The following is an 18,733-nucleotide window of genomic DNA, read 5'->3' on the forward strand; positions in this document are numbered from 1 at the left end:
AGGACATTCTGATTATATCATTGTGACACAGCACAATTCTTAACAAATCAAACCATTCTTGGTTACTGGTACATCAGCACATTCAAGATTGGATTTCATTCGGAACAATATACTCTCGGACTATAGATAAAACATTTATGACTATTTGGGATTTAATTCACAATACTGAAAGTATTTTTTTAAATTTGAACACGGAAAATAAATTATTTGTTAAATTTTTACTAAACTTGTTCGTTTTCGCTCTTTTCTGTTACTTAGTTTAAGGCCATATAGTCGTGACACATAAGTTGTAAGTATTTTACATGTCCCAGTATATCAATTGTTTATGTGGCATTACCTTAAATTGGTTTTTTTTTTCTTCATCCTGATCTTTATATAAATTGCTTACTGAAACACCAAATACCAAAAGTCTCGCGTGTATTTGAACGAAGCAAAAGCAGCCAATGCAAGATTGGTGCGTTGGGCATTGACGTTACAGCCATATCGTTTCCTAATCGAGGTGATTCGAGGGTCGGGAAGTGTAAGGGCCGTTTACTTAAGTAGAGCCTGCTTTACAGATAGTATTACCATGGTTGTCTGCTATTTTAAATTAGTTTTAGTTCCTGTTTCCTTTTTGTTTACATTCCTTAATTTTCGAAAATTGCTTCCGATTTTTTAAGGTCGGAGAGGGTATTGTCACGGACTTGCGTATAGTGAAATGTTTATGAGTTATATATGTACGAAAATGTAGACGGGGTTTCGTTAGCACGTACAGTGTTCCCAAGGGCTGTTGATTTTTTTACAGTGGTTATGCTGAGTTCGGTTTACCCATTGCTGCACGGGATCACCGACTACAATGAGGAACACAATTACCTCGAGCTCTTTGACTGTAGATTTTCACCGCAACCAAGGTACATACAAAGTAAATTTTCGCTGGGGAAATAGGTAAGGTCAGCGTGCACCCTGGAGGTCAACGTCGACAAATCTTTTTGAGCGAGTATCCAGATATATTTACAGACAGTCCAGGCCATACTGGGTTAATAAAACATGAAATATATTTAAGTAACTCTGAGTCAATCAGAATTAAAGGATATTGAATACCTTTAATGCACAAGATAACACCTAATTACCCGAGTAACCTGGTTACATTAAAATGCTGCAGCCAGAAGCTTAGACGCCAAAATATGATAACAGTACCAAAGGTAATGACCAAAATACATGGTAAACACTTCTTCAAATTTTACGCCATCCAGAGATTGGGTCATCCTGTCCTATGAACTGAGAACAATCCCTGATTTCAAAAATTAAGTAGGGTGATTCAGACATCTTTTAGGCTTGATGTTTTATTGTTCTCTATTTAGTGGCCAGTAACATTTAAACTTTAAGGATGCCAAATTAAATCCTACAACCATAACACCTATGTTAATTACTAATCTTCTTAGATTTGTAGATATTTTGGGGGTGGGGCGGGTGGTTACAGATTTCGTTTATTTTTGCACCCTCATTCACCTGATGTCATATTTCCTGTCCAGAGTACGCATTTATTTGCATGCCAAATACTGTTGTCTTCTTTTCTCTTTTAATCTCCGTTACTGTTTACATTGTGCACGCTTCTAACAATAAAATTGTCACACTTTCTCCTTGAACTTTTAAGTGTACTCCTTTCTGTGGAGTACTGTATGTGTTCATACGTATATAATTGTGTGCTATTTACTGCTATATTGACTTTACATCTGCTGTAACCGTTGGCATTGTAATGTTGACATGTGTATTGTTTCACTGTGTATCTGTGTACACATGTCTGTTGAATTACGAAATACTTTTATTATGTCATGGCGGTAAAATAGTTCTTACAGAGTTACTTATTCGTGTACTTAAAACAGACCACCGACGTTAAACAAAATTTCTTATCTTTTATAGTGTAACCTTATATTGAAGAAATAATTTCTGAGTAAAAATCGCATGTCACTGATGTACGAAATTGAGAGAGGAATTTATATGTCTGTATCATTTATTACTATGTGAAGTATTTTCATCTTTTAATGCTGGGTAATACATGACATTTTTTTTTAAATTGCTTTTCTAATTCTAATAGGTCAAAATGCACAAAGAAGCTAGAAATGACCACGGTCAATCATGATTTCTAAGTGTGTGTATACCACCATACTTATATAAAATTATGATCATATATGGCAAATAATTCCAAACATGAGCATCGGTTGTGTATCGTTTCTCTGGCTTTCGGTTAAAAAAATACAAAGAAAAAATATATGTTCAAATAACTGTAATGCATGATTTATTTATCGACGTTAAGATTCTTCATCGAAAGAAACAAAATAGTATTCATATTTTTACTGCCATGGGAACTTTGCTGGCAGTGCATCATAACACTGAAATCCTCATAAATTCGATTATGTGATGTCATTAAGAATCCTCATAAATTCGATTATGTGATGCCATTAAGAATCCTCATAAATTCGATTATGTTATGTCATTAAGAATCCTCATAAATTCGATTATGTGATGTCATTAAGAATCCTCATAGATTCGATTATGTGATGTCATTAAGAATCCTCATAAATTCGATTATGTGATGTCATTAAGAATCCTTATAAATTCGATTATGTGATGTCATTAAGAATCCTCATAGATTCGATTATGTGATGTCATTAAGAATCCTCATAAATTCGATTATGTGATGTCATTAAGAATCCTCATAAGTTCGATTATGTGATGTCATTAAGAATCCTCATAAATTCGATTATGTGATGTCATTAAGAATCCTCATAAATTCGATTATGTGATGTCATTAAGAATCCTCATAAATTCGATTATGTTATGTCATTAAGAATCCTCATAAATTCGATTATGTGATGTCATTAAGAATCCTCATAAATTCGATTATGTGATGTCAGTAAGAAGTAAACATAAATATGATCGATTCCCTGGTTAGTTATTGTTCATTCGAGTGATGACTTTTATAAAATAATGTTTAACATAGCAATGTGTTTCAGTTTAATGTTCAATTATGGTAGTATCAAGTAACATTTTGCATGTGCTTAAATAGGCTACTGAATTTGTAACGAAACAAAATTATTCTTGTGGATTTGCTTTTGATGTTGGGTAGAGTCGAATATCTTTCAGTACTAATTCAATGTACATCTTTAAACACAAAGAAAAGATTTATTAAAGAGGCAGAGTCAGTGTCGTGCGTAATATTACATTAATTGTATCAATCAATATGGCTGGGTGAGAGGGAAAAAAAAGATACGATGGAAAATACCAGCATATTGGAACAATTAATTAATATTAATGTAAAGGTGTACAGTCGACCCTAAACTAGCACAGTCGACCCTAAACTTGCACAGTCGACCCTAAACTTGCACAGTCGACTCTAAACTATGAAATGAAATACGACATCCTTGTCCAACCAAACTGAAGCATCAATTTTTTAAAAAAAAATAAAAAGCAACATCAACAAATTTTTTAAACATAAATATTGAAGTTAAAATCATGTTATTAACTTTCTGCGTATCTTGGTCGATACGAACTAGAAATATAAGGGAAAGAACTGTTCTTGTTTTCGTAAGAAATAAATAAGAGAGGTAACTCGCACATTCACTGCGCTTCAACGTTGGACGTGTCAGTGACTATCATACGACGTTTATTCCTATGTGTTTAGCGAATCCTATGATAAGTCGGACGTGTCAGTGACCATCATACGACATGTAATGCCTATGTGTTTTGCGAATCCTATGATACGTTGGACGTGTCAATGACTATCATATGACATTTAATGTCTTTATGCTTTGCGAATCATATGATACTTTTGACTGTCAGTGACAATCATACGCCATTTAATGCCTATGTATTTTGTGAATCATATGATACGTTGGACGTGTAAATGACTATCATCCGACATTTAATGACTATGTGTTTTGCGAATCATATGATACGTTTGATGTGTCGGCGACTATCATACGACATTTAATGCCATTATGCTTTGCGAATTATATGATACGTTTGACGTGTCAGTGACTATCATACGACATTTAATGACAGTGTTTTGCGAATCCTATGATACGTTGGTCGTGTCAGTGACAATCATACGCCATTTAATGCCTATGTATTTTGTGAATCATATGATACGTTGGACGTGTAAATGACTATCATCCGACATTTAATGACTATGTGTTTTGCGAATCCTATGATACGTTGGACGTGTCAGTGACAATCATACGCCATTTGATGCCTATGTGTTTTGTGAATCATATGATACGTTGGACGTGTCAGTGACAATCATACGCCATTTAATGCCTTTGTGTTTTGAGAATCCTATGATACGTTGTACGTGTCAGTGACAATCATACGCCATTTAATGCCTATGTGTTTTGTGAATCTCGTGATGATATAATTCCTAATATAAAAAGTGACATTTTTACAAATAACCGAACATAATTTTTTTTAAATAAAATTATGGCACAGTTTATTAAAATATAAAATTATGAACGTTTTTCTCTCTGTCACGAATGAATAAAGTTTCAAATATAGTATTTTATTTTTGTTGTATCTACACACTAAAAATGAAAGTTTAATGAAACTTTGATAGTAGTATTTAAAGTTGAAATTGCTGATTGATTATTTCCTTACCACATTAGGAAGCATTATGGAACTAGAGCGGCCAATCAACTCAACTCTATCCGTTAAAATAACGTACTAAATATGGTCATATGCCTTAAGGTGACTCTCCACAGTATCGTATTTTGCATGGGGTTAGATTTTTAGAGAAAAAGAATTACCCCGACTTTCCTCCCTTTTTTCTCTTCTGGGTTTCAGGGTTGATTTGTTAGAAAGAGTCAATCACTTTTTTAAATTATATATATCTTGTAATTCATTCATTGCACTTCCAGAAGCTGGCATTGTCATGTCTGGAAACATTTCTTTACATATATTTAAAACTGGTAAAGAGAGTGTACTTTAGACTAATTCAGGCTGTTTATTCGAGCACACGGGAGCTGTCATTTTGGTTAACTGTGTGCTTAGATCATGTGCAATTTCCACAATATAAAAATTGGGATAAAAACAACACAAACGCCGTAAAAAGCAGTTTTCCTCTAATATTTCAACACACTTAAACACCAATAATTACTCTCTACTCGATGTTTCTTTCATGCCAATAGATATTATGCATGGTGACATGAATAGACTCATAAAAGAAATTTATTGGATTCATAAATTAGATGCCAATGCACTATATAAAATTGTATAATTTTTTTAAATTGATATATTCTATACCCTTTATAACAATATAATTAAATGTATGACTGTTTGTCTCTATTGTATTCTATTATTTCACAATATGAAAAGAAATTTCAGCCACAATATATGAAAGTAAGGTATAGGAATACCAACATTCTCTCCAGTGTGCATGTTGCAAATGCAACTTACACCTGTCACTCTCTCAGAAGTTCATAATATATGTAGAGTGCGCCCTAAAGTGACGGCATTCTGACTGGTTTCCATTCTGTTTTGTCTTGGGTATTCAAGTGACAACAATCAGACTGGTTTCCATGATACTGGGTCGTAGTCCTTAAAGTGACAACAATCAAACTAGTTTTAATGCCCCTCGGGTCATAGGCTTAAAGTGACAGCAATCTAGCTGGTTTTATGCTCCTCTGTAAAGGACTTGATCGTGACGACAATCAAGACTGGTTTCCATGCTCGTCGGGTCATTGTCCCCCGAAAAAAAAGCGTGTGATAGGGTAACATTCGTCTGCCTATTATTACACTGTTCTTTGAAAAAACTTAAAAAACAGAACTTTTCAGCGCTTTGAATGACGTTTTCGTTTGTGTTGTTGCTTGCTTGTTTTGTTGTTCTTGCTGTTGGTGTTGGTGGTGGAATTTTAATATTTTTTTTAATATTTAAAATATTTCTGTAAGTCAAATATACTTGAAACTATAAATTTATGTCGCTTTTTTAAACGGGGTACTTTGGATATTCTTTATAATATAGTGTTACACGCACACGGGTATTTACTTGACCGAGCGGTTGTCAAACCCTGGCGCGATTCTCGCTAGAAGTCATAAGTTTCCCCGACTTTCCAAAGACTTCCATACAACCTCAGTTGTAAATCAGAAAGCCCGACGTGTCCATTCTATACCTAAATTTTCCTCTAATTAATGCAAGACCACAGATAAACCAAACTGCCAACTATCTATCAACCGTACATCTGCGTGTTTTGGCTTCATTATGTTTCCGTACCACCAACCGTTCACGCCTTAGAACATATATGAGTACTCCCTAACAATGGGAACTATTTTAACTCCGCCACCTTAGGCCAGTCAATGTATGCTTTCCAGGCACATTTCGCCGATATAACTGCACCATATTCGCCCACATGGCGACATAAACGGTGTCTGTCAAGTCCCTTTTTATTTATTCCCTTGTGTAATTTACCGGTTTAATACCGTTAGTACTGTCCTTGCAGTCACGCTACCAATGTATACCACTAGATTTTAATATGTACTATTTTACGACAGGGACATTCATTCGGTTTTGGTCGGAATTCACTACTAGTGAACCGGGACATCATGGAAACACACTAACACTTCACTCCGTGACGTTTGCTCCTATTCATTAGTTCATTAGTTCGGGCCAGGAATATTTCCATGGCGCCGAATTCCAATAATCAAACAAGTAATCACACAAATCTAAGAATTGCTTAAAACGGGGCACTACAACCAAGTGCACATACTCTAAATTTACTACAGTAGGAAAACAATTTGACATTAACTATTAAAATATGTAAATGTTGATTTGATTGTGCCTTTGTTTTGTTTTGTTTATCTAAAGGATCACCTAAATGGACATGTACACGCAGGGCAATTGTTTTAGAGTCTTATATTTAGTGAATGACATTTGAAACGTTATCTTTGATATTTTACATCAATCATTATTTCATCAATCTTGTCTATTTTTAAAAACGATATACTAATGTCAAGGATAACAATTTTTACTAATGTGATCGAAACCAATTAGTAAACGTTTACTGCATTAACTTTTATATCAACAACGACTATCTTCCATTGAAACACTGTGCAGTAAATTCGATTTCGCCACTGTCTCTTCAACGCAACGGCACACTTAAATTTAGCCATGCAGTCTCACGTTTTATGATCGAGTTTTCTTGATGAAGCGGAAAAAGGGAATATAGTTTTGTTTACACTATATATTTTTTAAAGCTTCAGCGCTGAAATCACATAGAATATCATATTTCAAATAGTTTATTCAACAACATAGATCCAATATATACATAACAGTCACAAGAACGCATTCGAGTTGAAACAATGGTAGTTTCTTTCTTTCAGATTCATGTGTCAGCAGTGAAACATTAGCTGTCTTGGATGAAGGACTTCGACAAGGTTCTTTCTGTGGCAAGGTCGAGTGGAATGGTTAGGTTTTGCGGGCTACATGAAGTTTCTCTTCAAGAAGATTATGTTACTTATTAAGTTCAATTTCAACTGGCTGAGAGTCCCTGTGTCTTTTGATCTCGATATCTCTCTTACATGCGTAGGTTAGGTAAGTTGTAAATCTGAATCGTGTCTGAGCCGACGGGACTGGTGAAATTGCCGACTCCGAAAAGTCAAGGCAGTAAAATTGGCCATTAATAGGTTAGTGATTGTCAGGCCAAAGAAAAGACAGAATAGACTCGCCGTACTTGAAAGGGAGAAAGGATGAACAGCATACGATCTACAACATTTGAAACTTGAGAAGAAAATCTACTTATTTATTATTTAAGAATTAAAAAAAATATTTGATGCAAAAGGTATACTTTCTAAGTTTTTTTTCAAACCTTTGATCATTTATTTAATAAAATCGTCTTGGCTAAATAAGGGCAATTACCACAACCGTATGTGCTCATAAATACACATTTGAATGAATCTGTTTTGAAATTAATTAATTAATTAATTAATTAATTAATTAATTAAATTTCATATTATAATTTTCTTAAATTGTCTAAAAGGTATGACTGCTTTCAACCAAGACCAACAACATTTTTAGAAAATAGTACTGTATTTTTTTTTTTTTAGTTATTTATTTATTTATTCCAATTTAGGTACCAGAGTGTAATCAACTTCGAAGCAATTTAAATTTCTTATAGAAAGATGACTACCTGTTCTTGACAAATTCTTAAGGATCCGGAAGAGAATGGTGAAATACATGAATTGTTACATCTATTGTCATTTCATGACCTCATGTTGTGAAACAAATTATGTATAATTCAAAACCGCCATAGAAATTAAGAGTTAATCAAAATAAGTTTAATTTAAGCATTTTTCATATATTTGGGGTACATATCCATTCAGTGTCTCCATTAAGTATTGTAATAAATTTGGAGTATGCGCATTTTGTTACAGCGCCCCGTTTTAAGGAATTTTTAGATTTGTTTGAGTACTTGTTTGATTATTGGAACTCGGTGCAATGGAAATATTCCTTAGCCCGAAATAATTTGCAAATTACTAGGAGCAAACGTCAAGTGTTAGTGAGTTTATATGATGTCATAGTTTACATTTGATGAATTCAGGTCAGAACCGCATGAGTGTCCATGTTGTTCAATAGTCCCTATTAAAATCTAGTGGTGTACATTGGTTGTGTGACTGCATGTGCAGTAATTACGGTAGGAGACTGGTAAATTACACAATGGAATGAACAAGAAGGGACTTGGCAGATACCGTCTATGTCGCCATGGTGGTAAATATGAGGCAGTTTTATAGGCGAAATGTAGCCAGAAACCATGATTCGACTGGCCTAAGGTGGCGTAGAAAAACTAGTTCCCTGTGTTAGGTGATAGTTGTATAGTGTCTACGGATTAAACTGCTGACGGTACGGAAAGTTGATGAAGAAAAACCATGCAGATGTGCGGTTGATACATATCTGGAAAGTTGCGAGATCTGTGGTATTGTATTGATTAGAGTAAAATTTATGTATAGAATGGACACGTCGTGCTTTCTAATTTACAACTGAAGTTGTATGGAAGTCTTTGGAAATTCGGGTAAACGTATGGCTTCTAGCGGATTTGCGCCAGGGTTTAACACCACTCGGTCAAGTAAATACCCCTGGCTCGTGACAATATAAAGATTTTCATCGAGAACAAGATGAAATATGAAACACTTGATAAATTTTAGGGTGTTTCAACCTTTTCTCTTTGAATGTTTTCAAATGACTTTTTTTTTACAGTTGTGACAACTGTAACTGCTAATGTAAAAAGAAAACGTACATCTAATAAAACAATTATAAAACGTACATCTAATAAAACAATTATAAAACGTACATCTAATAAAACAATTATAAAACGTACATCTAATAAAACAATTATAAAACGTACATCTAATAAAACAATTATAAAACGTACATCTAATAAAACAATTATAAAACGTACATCTAATAAGACAATTATAAAACGTACATCTAATAAGACAATTATAAAACGTACATCTAATAAAACAATTATAAAACGTACATCTAATAAAACAATTATAAAACGTACATCTAATAAGACAATTATAAAACGTACATTTAATAAAACAATTATGAAACGTACATCTAATAAGACAATTATAAAACGTACATCTAATAAGACAATTATAAAACGTACATCTAATAAAACAATTATAAAACGTACATTTAATAAAACAATTATAAAACGTACATCTAATAAAACAATTATAAAACGTACGTCTAATAAAACAATTATGAAACGTACATCTAATAAAACAATCATAGCATCGTCTTTATTTGTATATGATTATTATATTCGTATAGTGGTAGGGAATATTGGTGTTTTCCATTCCAAAACGTGTATTGACTTATAAAATAATTTTCCGTAAACATCCCAAAATTACAATAGCAGGGATGAGCTAACATCGTACAAGGGATTAGAGAAGGGTTTTAGATATTTTCAATGCGTTAAATTTTAAAATGGGTCTTATATACATTATTGTTCCCTGGATAACATCTCGACAGTTGTTCTGTTGAAAATTCTTACAATAAATTATTTTCATTTTCTCTTTTAATCATTCAAGAAAGTTGTTCTTCTGCAGTTTTAATGTAATACTGCGATACATCGTTTATTTTTCTGTAGCGTACTAAGGGTAAATTGCCCCGTCCGTCCCCTTGTTACTACTGTCTTTAGTCCCTGATGAATAACGTTATAAGTAACTTGTTTTTCAACAAGTTATTTTGAAAATGTAATTACCGACTTTTTATTTTGTAAGAAAAAATTATCCACATAATTTTTCAAATTTATATTCGAAAAGACAAGGCAATACTTGCACCAAAAAGCATACCCATACATCTTCAGCAATCGGTAATTATGACAATCAAGGCGACGCATCCTCCAGAGGCGCAATCATGTGATTGAGATTTCAACAGGTTGGCGTTTACATATATCAGTCCAGTTGAATTACCTGACCGTATTCTTACCAAGCTCTTTTATAATAAGTCAAAGCGGTACAATCTTTAGTTCTTGTTGTAGGTCGAAGATTGGGATTAAAAGGTATTTGGGAAAGTTAGTTTAGTAGAAAGAAAGCAGTTAGTTTAAATAATATAAATAGTATCAGCGTAAGACGACAGAACAATCCGGTTAAAATAAGATCTCTACGTCCTACTTCACGTCGGACAGCAAAAATCTGATTTTAATTGGATTGGACGTCAGCATGTTTAAGTTCTAATTAGCTGAATAATTTACATACGGTCGTCGAAGCAAGGACGGCAATAGAGCTTACGGCAGCTTGCTGCTAACAAACTATATCTGACACAATCATAATATCACCACACTGATAGACAGCTTACAGGGTTACCACGCTTATAAACTCTTTTGGCGTTTTGGAAATGTGTCTTGGACTGACTCCCTATATATAAAAGGACGTTTTATCCCGTATTTCTGCAGATTAATAAGACTAGATAATAGTAACAAAAACTGAAATTGTATCCTTTTCAATCCAGTAATTCAACTCCATAGAGAGACAGTGAAGGGAGTGCGTTGTTACCAGCGTTAGGTTATTGTTTAAAACAGACTATATCGGGCCTACACTGAGTAGATGTATCTTGGTCAACATTCAGTGTCTCAATACTTTGATTGCACAGTATATTGCTTGTTGGCAGTAAATGGCTTTGCGCTGTAATTCGCCTACATCATTCTCGTTACAAAACGATAAGAAGCAGCAAAATGCAGCAAAAAGCAACTTTGTACATATAATTCAGTCTTGAGTGACTTTACAAATCAAAGCTTTTTAATTGATGGTTCATTCGTGAGAACACGTTACGATGAGAGATTTGCTCTTCAAAACAATGCGATGTAAATGTAAGGGAAATTAGCCGTCTTGACGTGGAGATCCCTCTGACGTACTGTAATATTCTACTAACAACCGTCTTCCAGCACATGCAGGAGGTTTGCATGCTTATCGGGTATTTGAAGTCAGACTGTAATAAGAAGTTGTAGATATAAATATACGACACACTTTCCTGATCGCATTCCTATCTTTCTTTTCTACTTACATATTTAACGAATGTCTTCATTTTGGACTGTCTCTCTTTCACTGGGTCATACGTCGCTTCAAAAACTAGCGTGTTAGTATTGTCATTTTTGCGAGCCATGTTTGAAACAAAATGGCATCTAGACTCAACCAGAATACTTTGGTTTTCTTCCCTTCTTGTATTTATTAATCAGTTATCATGCTGGGTTATATACATGTTCTATCGGCTCAATGAAATATCACAGTAACTAAATACAGTCAACAGGCCCAATATAATCAAACTGCCTAATTCAATCCTAATTTATACTGACTTCAATGCTTGCTTTTCTGACTTATCTACATACCAGGGGAAGTCAACATTATCCAAGGATTCGAATATCGATTTGATGACGTAATCTTCACCTTATGTCAATACTAAGAGTACGTATATTACGTAGACCACAAGCAAATTCAAAAGCGCATAGACACGATTGACAACGCATCCCCAACACCACCCCACCCGCTTGAGACAATCCTTTGTGTACTGTCAGGCCCGTTTAGACTTCTGCGCCATCTATGCTGACAACCATCAAGAAATCTTGTACATAATGAAAATGTTAGACTTTTTCTTAAGCTTAACTTATAAAACAAATGTGGTCTTTAAAATATATTTTATTAATATAGTAACAATGTCGAGGCAGGCAATCAGACAAACTCCGTTTACGTTGAAACAATAAGCCGTTCAGTCTAGTCAATCTTCAAAACGTGTTATCAATGCAAACAGATCGAAAGACTTTATTGCACGAAAAATAAATCACACTGCTAAGGAAAGATGCAATTAATTTAAAATTAGAAACTTTGGGATGCGCGGTCTATTTAAAATTATGCTGTTGTTCTGGCACGAAGTAATTCCTGTCAGTTTCAATTTTTCAGCTATACCCACTTCGGTCACCTATTGAAATCAGAAAAGGTAATCTTTCGCCATTTACTTATTTTAATTTATCGTAGAATACTTGTCATATTGTATTCCAAAGAATAGGGTTTACCAATTAATTTCACTCTCACAGACACACGTATACACATCTGCACACTAATTTTACACATTTCGTTCCATTTTAGGACGCCATGTTTCTGTACAAACACTTTGGTACCTATGGCAGAGCAGCCGATAATTGACGGAATCAGCAGGAGTAATATGGTTTCTAATTCTTGTCAGACGGCCGTGTTGAATTACGGTGTACTATTTGATATTTGTTTTATCGTGTTGTCTAGAATTCCTTCATTGGCTTCGAGTGTAAAATGCTAACGTTACTGTGTTAGGTAGCGCAGAACTATTCCCAAACTGACCAAAGTATCATAGGTGAAACTCTGCTTACTTTCGCGCAAAATAAAAACTATTTTTCATGAGACCACGTGGTTGTAGTAGAATAATCTCGATTGAAAATACACAAACATATGCTAAACCACGTTTAAAAAATGTCTGCAAATTGTTTTGAAAAAGAATCTCAGACTTAGGCTCACACTCCAATTTTTTTCATATTCTGTAACATGCAGGGTTTTCACCCTTTGGTGATTTGTTTATTTATAAATAGGAATATACACTCTGTAATTTTGTTTAGTTTTCATGTTTTAGTTTTAATGCTTTAAACAAATATCGAAATTAAATTAATTTCCTGTCTTTTCTCTCGCACTTTTTATTTTCAGCACGAAATATAAGCTCAGGTTAGCTGAACAAAAATATACCAATAGACTACAGATGCCGATTTCCATTGCAAACAAGGGCCATTACTAATACAATTTGACAAGAAAGCACTAAAATCAAAATTAATCTAGGAGTTGTTCATATAAAGTCTCGAATAAAATCAGATTTGATTCACGATAACCTTGGAAAGTTCTTTACCCGAAACAAAATTGAACGGCCAACTTCTGACTCGAACATAACACCGTTATTCTTGCCAGAAAACCTTTAAAATGGAACATGAATACATCTTTAAAGCAACTTTGATTAAACCCTTGAGGTCCTGGAAAAGATCTCCAGCGGAAATGAAATTGAAGGTAAAAATGTTTTGTCAAACAGGGACCGTAACTCCGCTGAAAGCCAAGTTCTATCGTCAAACGGTGGCCATATATCCTTTATATGTTGGGGGAAAACCTATAAAAAAGATCAAACTTATCCTCCGTCTTATTATGGTACTGCTTGTCATGACGACAAAACGATTCAATGAGTTTTAATTTTTAATCAAATGTTTACCCTTAAAATATTATCCTATAAAGTGTTATATTTGAAGTACGGATATCGAGTTCTGTGCTGTACTCAGTAGTATGGGCACACGCACACGTACACACACACACGAGCGCGCGCGCGTAATTTAGACTTTATGAAATTTTTGAGACGTTTTATTTTTATTTTTTAAAATTTATTCTCTGAACTTTGATGACTTGAGTGACGCTCATGTTTAATGCCATACTTTTCTCTAGAAAGAACCAAAACATTACGCAGTATGGTGTTATCTGCTATTTTTTTCGCAATTTACACAATAGTTCAGCAGCGATTATCCGTGCATATTACTGTCTACAAGTTTCTGAACTATCCTGAACTGGAGACAGACTGACACAGGCTGAATGAGCAATGAACGGTAACAAAATAGTGACATTGAGATAAAATAACTGTTAGTCTACCCTGCTCCGTTCTGATTAATGACTTTTTGTGTGTTCTTCTCTCTTGCTCTCCGCTACAATCCATTTTACGGCTCCAAACGTATCAAAATGTCATGCCACCTTTCATTGTTCGGTGAAACCGTACAATCCATTTTTCAAGATTACACGACAGATCTGAATGTCTCTTCTGAGAATCTCCAGACAAAGGTATCGTCAACTACAAGATTACTCGAAGCTGCATGACAAGAACCCGGATACAGCAGGTTAACATGGTCACGGTCTTCATGTGATGCCAACACTCGATGAAAGTTGCAATCTAAGGAACCTTCACCATATCTGTTGATATATGAGCACCACTTATAGTGTGTTACTACGCGCATCAGCACAAAACTGCTTCGGATGTTTAACCGAAAGCTCACTCATAATTCTGCAGTAGCACAAGTATTGTCTTTGTTAAATTCTTGCCGTCGTTAAAACTGAAGTAAACTAGGCTACGAAAGAAACATATTGATATTGTGGTAATACGTTAGGATGTTACCGCGGATGGTTTGAAGATTCTCCATCTAGCTTTCCTTTTTGACATGTTGACTAAATGGCAGAATTCGTTACATGACATATCATTAATGAACTTGATGAGAGAGACACAGAGCCTGAAGCGTGCGTTTTAAAATAGTATTTCAACACTTAATAACACTTATGACAAGAATAAAGCTATTCATTGCTAAATCTATTAATGAGAAATCGGGCATCAATGCCTCACGAAGATATTGTAAAACTATACACTATTAAGATGTTCTTGTTTGCAGGGAATTACTTATTTAATATTTAACTTTTAACAATAGTGACCTTTGCCTAACGTAGAACAGACGAACACAAACCATGACATAACTGGCACATAACTGGTATTGCTGAAAGATAAAAGGCGTTTTTATATAAAAAAATTCATTTTTGTTAATCGTGCAGAGGCATCGACCAAAACACAGAAGTCGTTCTCGCTTTGTGAGCATCGCTATGAAAGCTAAATATCATCCAATGTTTCCGTTACCGTCAGAGCTGTTAAGTTAAGAAAGGAAGTGACGTGTACCTTTCCAAACAATTGGCATGTTACATATCAAACAATCCAAGCCACTACCGGAAAATGTGAAATTTTATTCTGATTAATGTGTAATTTGCTAGGGTAGTTTCGTATTTTGACACCTGCCTAAGTTTAAAGGTAGAAAGCATGAACCTAATTATCATAAGCCTAGCATTTATAAACTCACACAGATCCTAAATATCTAATGTGGTTTAGATTTACTTTGAGTTACGCTTGAAAATGGGTTGGCTTGTTTGGTGACTGACTGCCACAGTTAGACTAGCACTGGAGATCAATTGCGTAACTTGGGCTGCAAACGAACAGCCAACTTGGCTTGCGTATTAACGTATGTCTGCTACAGAAGTTGTTGTTGTTGTTGTTGTTGTTGTTCTAGGGTTTAACGCCATTTTTCAGGACAAGATAGACTATACATGGCGGCCAGTATAACTGGTGGAGGAAGAACCCTGGAAAACTCAGGGAAGAACCACCGACCCACGAGAAGCTACTGGCAGGCTTACCCACATACCCACGCTAGCCGAGCCTTGGACTCGAACCCACGCAGACAGAGATGAGATGGCAGTGATCCGGAACGGTAAGCGCTTTAAACCACTCGGCCACTCGGGGCCCCCCGCTACAGAGGTAAATTTCTAAAAATCGAGATGGTTGAGGGTGATGAAAAGTATGCTAATTTGTTATAGTACTAGTGAACTTTATTCATGCATAAGGCATATACTTATTCTTTTAGTTGCCTTGTCACAGGAAAATATTCAAAAAAGATTTTTGCTGTCAAAAATGAATTAAAAAGAGGGGTTGGTGGCAGGGTTGGTTCAGTATAAAAGCCACCGAGGAATTGATACAAGGAATGTACCTGATTGCCACAGTTAAAATCTCACATGCATGCCTTCTACAAAAATCATTAGTTTGTGTTTATTTGTATCTTCGGTGTAAAATTATTCTCATTTTTCTTTGATAGGTCATTGTCGAATGAAAATTCACGAGATAAACTGTCGAGTGAGACCTTAGGTCCCGAATTGTAAGCAGTATTAACGTAAACTGTCCAGTTTACTAACGATCGTAAAAGTTGTATTTATAGGAAGGCTGCAATTCCGACCAGATGACAAGATAACAATATCTTGGAAATATTCCACGATGGCTGATGGGTGGGCCTCTCTACGCTCCTTACAGCTCATGCTCTTTTGACTCTTGGATTAAATAAATCTGAGTACATATGCGCGCATAGTAAACGAGCACATTGACTGGATCCCATAACGCTCGCCTTTTATTAACTCATGGCATCGTATTTTAAAAACCGTTCAACACACTTTATTTTTTGTTTAAACCGATTGCATTGCCAATATCACACGTATGTATACAGAGCTAAAGAATTGGGAACAAGTTTTTAAATTTACAAGTTCCTCCATTATGAATCTAAATACTTAATTAACGAGCATGTGTGCAAGAGTTTAGGAAAAAGTAAAGTCAGCTAACATAAGCTAATCTAAGTAAACGAGAGAGAGAGAGAGAGAGAGAGAACACGAGAGAGAGAGAGAGAGAGAGGAATAAAAGAGCAGCAAGACATTCATTGGTGTGTTCTGGTACTTACAATTTTTATAGTAGTCATAATGTAGCATAAGGTAACCACATTTTTGTGAATATCTTTGTGATAATAATACATTTCTGCATTTCATTTTGTAGCAAAATATTCTTTATGTAATGCTCGTTGCCAAACAAAAGTGTACCAGAATCAATATCAATGTTCATTAACGATATTCTACGATAAAGCTCTTTTCTTGCATGAATCTGCATTCAAAGAGAAAATAACGCTTGTTTTAAATTAGAAATCCACAAGAACAGGAAGGATCAGCGATAACGTTACTCCTAAACAAATCATAAATCAGCAAACTTCGTTTGTATCTTATCCGGCATACAACCCAGATTATTGCCCATTAACAAGTGCGAAATAACTTGAAGCAGAGATTTGTTTCGCAAGGTGATTTTGTTGTTGTTGTAAATGTTAGTGTATATGAAACATGTCTTGTGAATTGTGGCAGATCGCTCCAGAGTAGATAACTATTGGTATGCGTATTTTTTAAGAAAGGAGTTCTACACACTGTATCATAACACCTGACAAAGTCACATAGCAACGTTATAGAATAATGCAAGTTCGTAAAGTTATTTAATAAATATATCTTTATCTGAGATAAAATTACGAAAGTCGTCGAATGGGTTAAGATTTCACTTGAGGAATATGCTTATACTCAACTCGTTTCCTAGACCTCATATCAAATGAAAATTCGTTGACGATCCTCAATGACGGCTGAAATCTTTCAGTCAGCTGTTTGTACAAGCGGATTACCTGATGCATACGGTATGTCAGATTCGTGCTTCTATAAGCGGATTACCTGATGCATACGGTATGTCAGATTCGTGCTTCTACAAGCGGATTACCTGATGCATACGGTGTGTCAGATTCGTGTTTGTACACGCGGATTACCTGATGCATACGGTGTGTCAGATTCGTGTTTGTACACGCGGATTACCTGATGCATACGGTGTGTCAGATTCGTGTTTGTACACGCAGATTACCTGATGCATACGGTGTGTCAGATTCGTGTTTGTACACGCGGATTACCTGATGCATACGGTGTGTCAGATTCGTGTTTGTACACGCAGATTACCTGATGCATACGGTGTGTCAGATTCGTGTTTGTACACGCTGATTACCTGATGCATACAGTGTGTCAGATTCGTGCTTCGACAAGCGGATTACCTGATGCATACGGTGTGTCAGATTCGTGTTTGTACACGCGGATTACCTGATGCATACGGTGAGTCAGATTCTTGTTGTACAAGCGGATTACCTGATGCATACGGTGTGTCAGATTCGTGCTTCTACAAGCGGATTACCTGATGCATACGGTGTGTCAGATTCGTGTTTGTACAAGCGGATTACCTGACGCATACGGTATGTCAGATTCGTTCCATGTATTTGCTATCTGTCACACTTACGGCCTTTTAAAGATCACGATCATTTCACTAGCCATGACTCAAGTCCTCTTTTGCCCTTTGTTACTTTTATACAAAAAAACACTTTAGCAACCAAGAGAAAAGCATACGAAAATTGAATGTAACAGGCTTAGTTTTCGAGTTAGTGGCTGCAACTGGCTTAGTTTTGGAGTTAGTGGCTGTAACTGGCATAGTTTTCGAGTTAGTTGCTGTAACTGGCTTCGTTTTCGAGTTAGTGGCTGTAACTGGCTTAGGTTTCGAGTTAGTAGCTGTAACTGCCTTAGATTTCGAGTTAGTGGCTGTAGCTGACTTAGGTTTCGAGTTACGACGTTTCCAGTGTACATTAATGATGTGCATTTGCCATACGAAAATATACAACACGTTTATTTTTTTCTCTGACTATCGATAGGCAAGATAATAAGATGCTGAAATGTAATAGTGTATACAGATTTGGTTGTGTGGGAGTAAGCAACTTTTCAGCACATGATAGGATATACATGC

At 35.3% G+C, this 18,733-nt stretch overlaps 1 protein-coding gene across 1 annotated transcript in view; it reads right to left on the reverse strand.

Moving 5' to 3' along the window:
* The window catches only part of LOC149796364 (5-hydroxyisourate hydrolase-like), a 43,021-nt gene extending 31,322 nt beyond the window's left edge, over window positions 1-11,699 (reverse strand). The window contains exon 1 of the mRNA XM_089961036.1: window positions 11,537-11,699. Within this exon, the coding sequence (XP_089817162.1) occupies window positions 11,537-11,635 (99 nt within the window). The 5' untranslated portion in view covers window positions 11,636-11,699. The remainder of the gene's footprint in view (window positions 1-11,536) is intronic.
* Between the last annotated feature and the right edge of the window lie 7,034 nt (window positions 11,700-18,733).

The sequence above is a fragment of the Sinohyriopsis cumingii genome, chromosome 6 (genome assembly GCF_028554795.1).
Source record: "Sinohyriopsis cumingii isolate HCF-2022 chromosome 6, ASM2855479v2, whole genome shotgun sequence".
NCBI classification, from domain to species: domain Eukaryota; kingdom Metazoa; phylum Mollusca; class Bivalvia; order Unionida; family Unionidae; genus Sinohyriopsis; species Sinohyriopsis cumingii.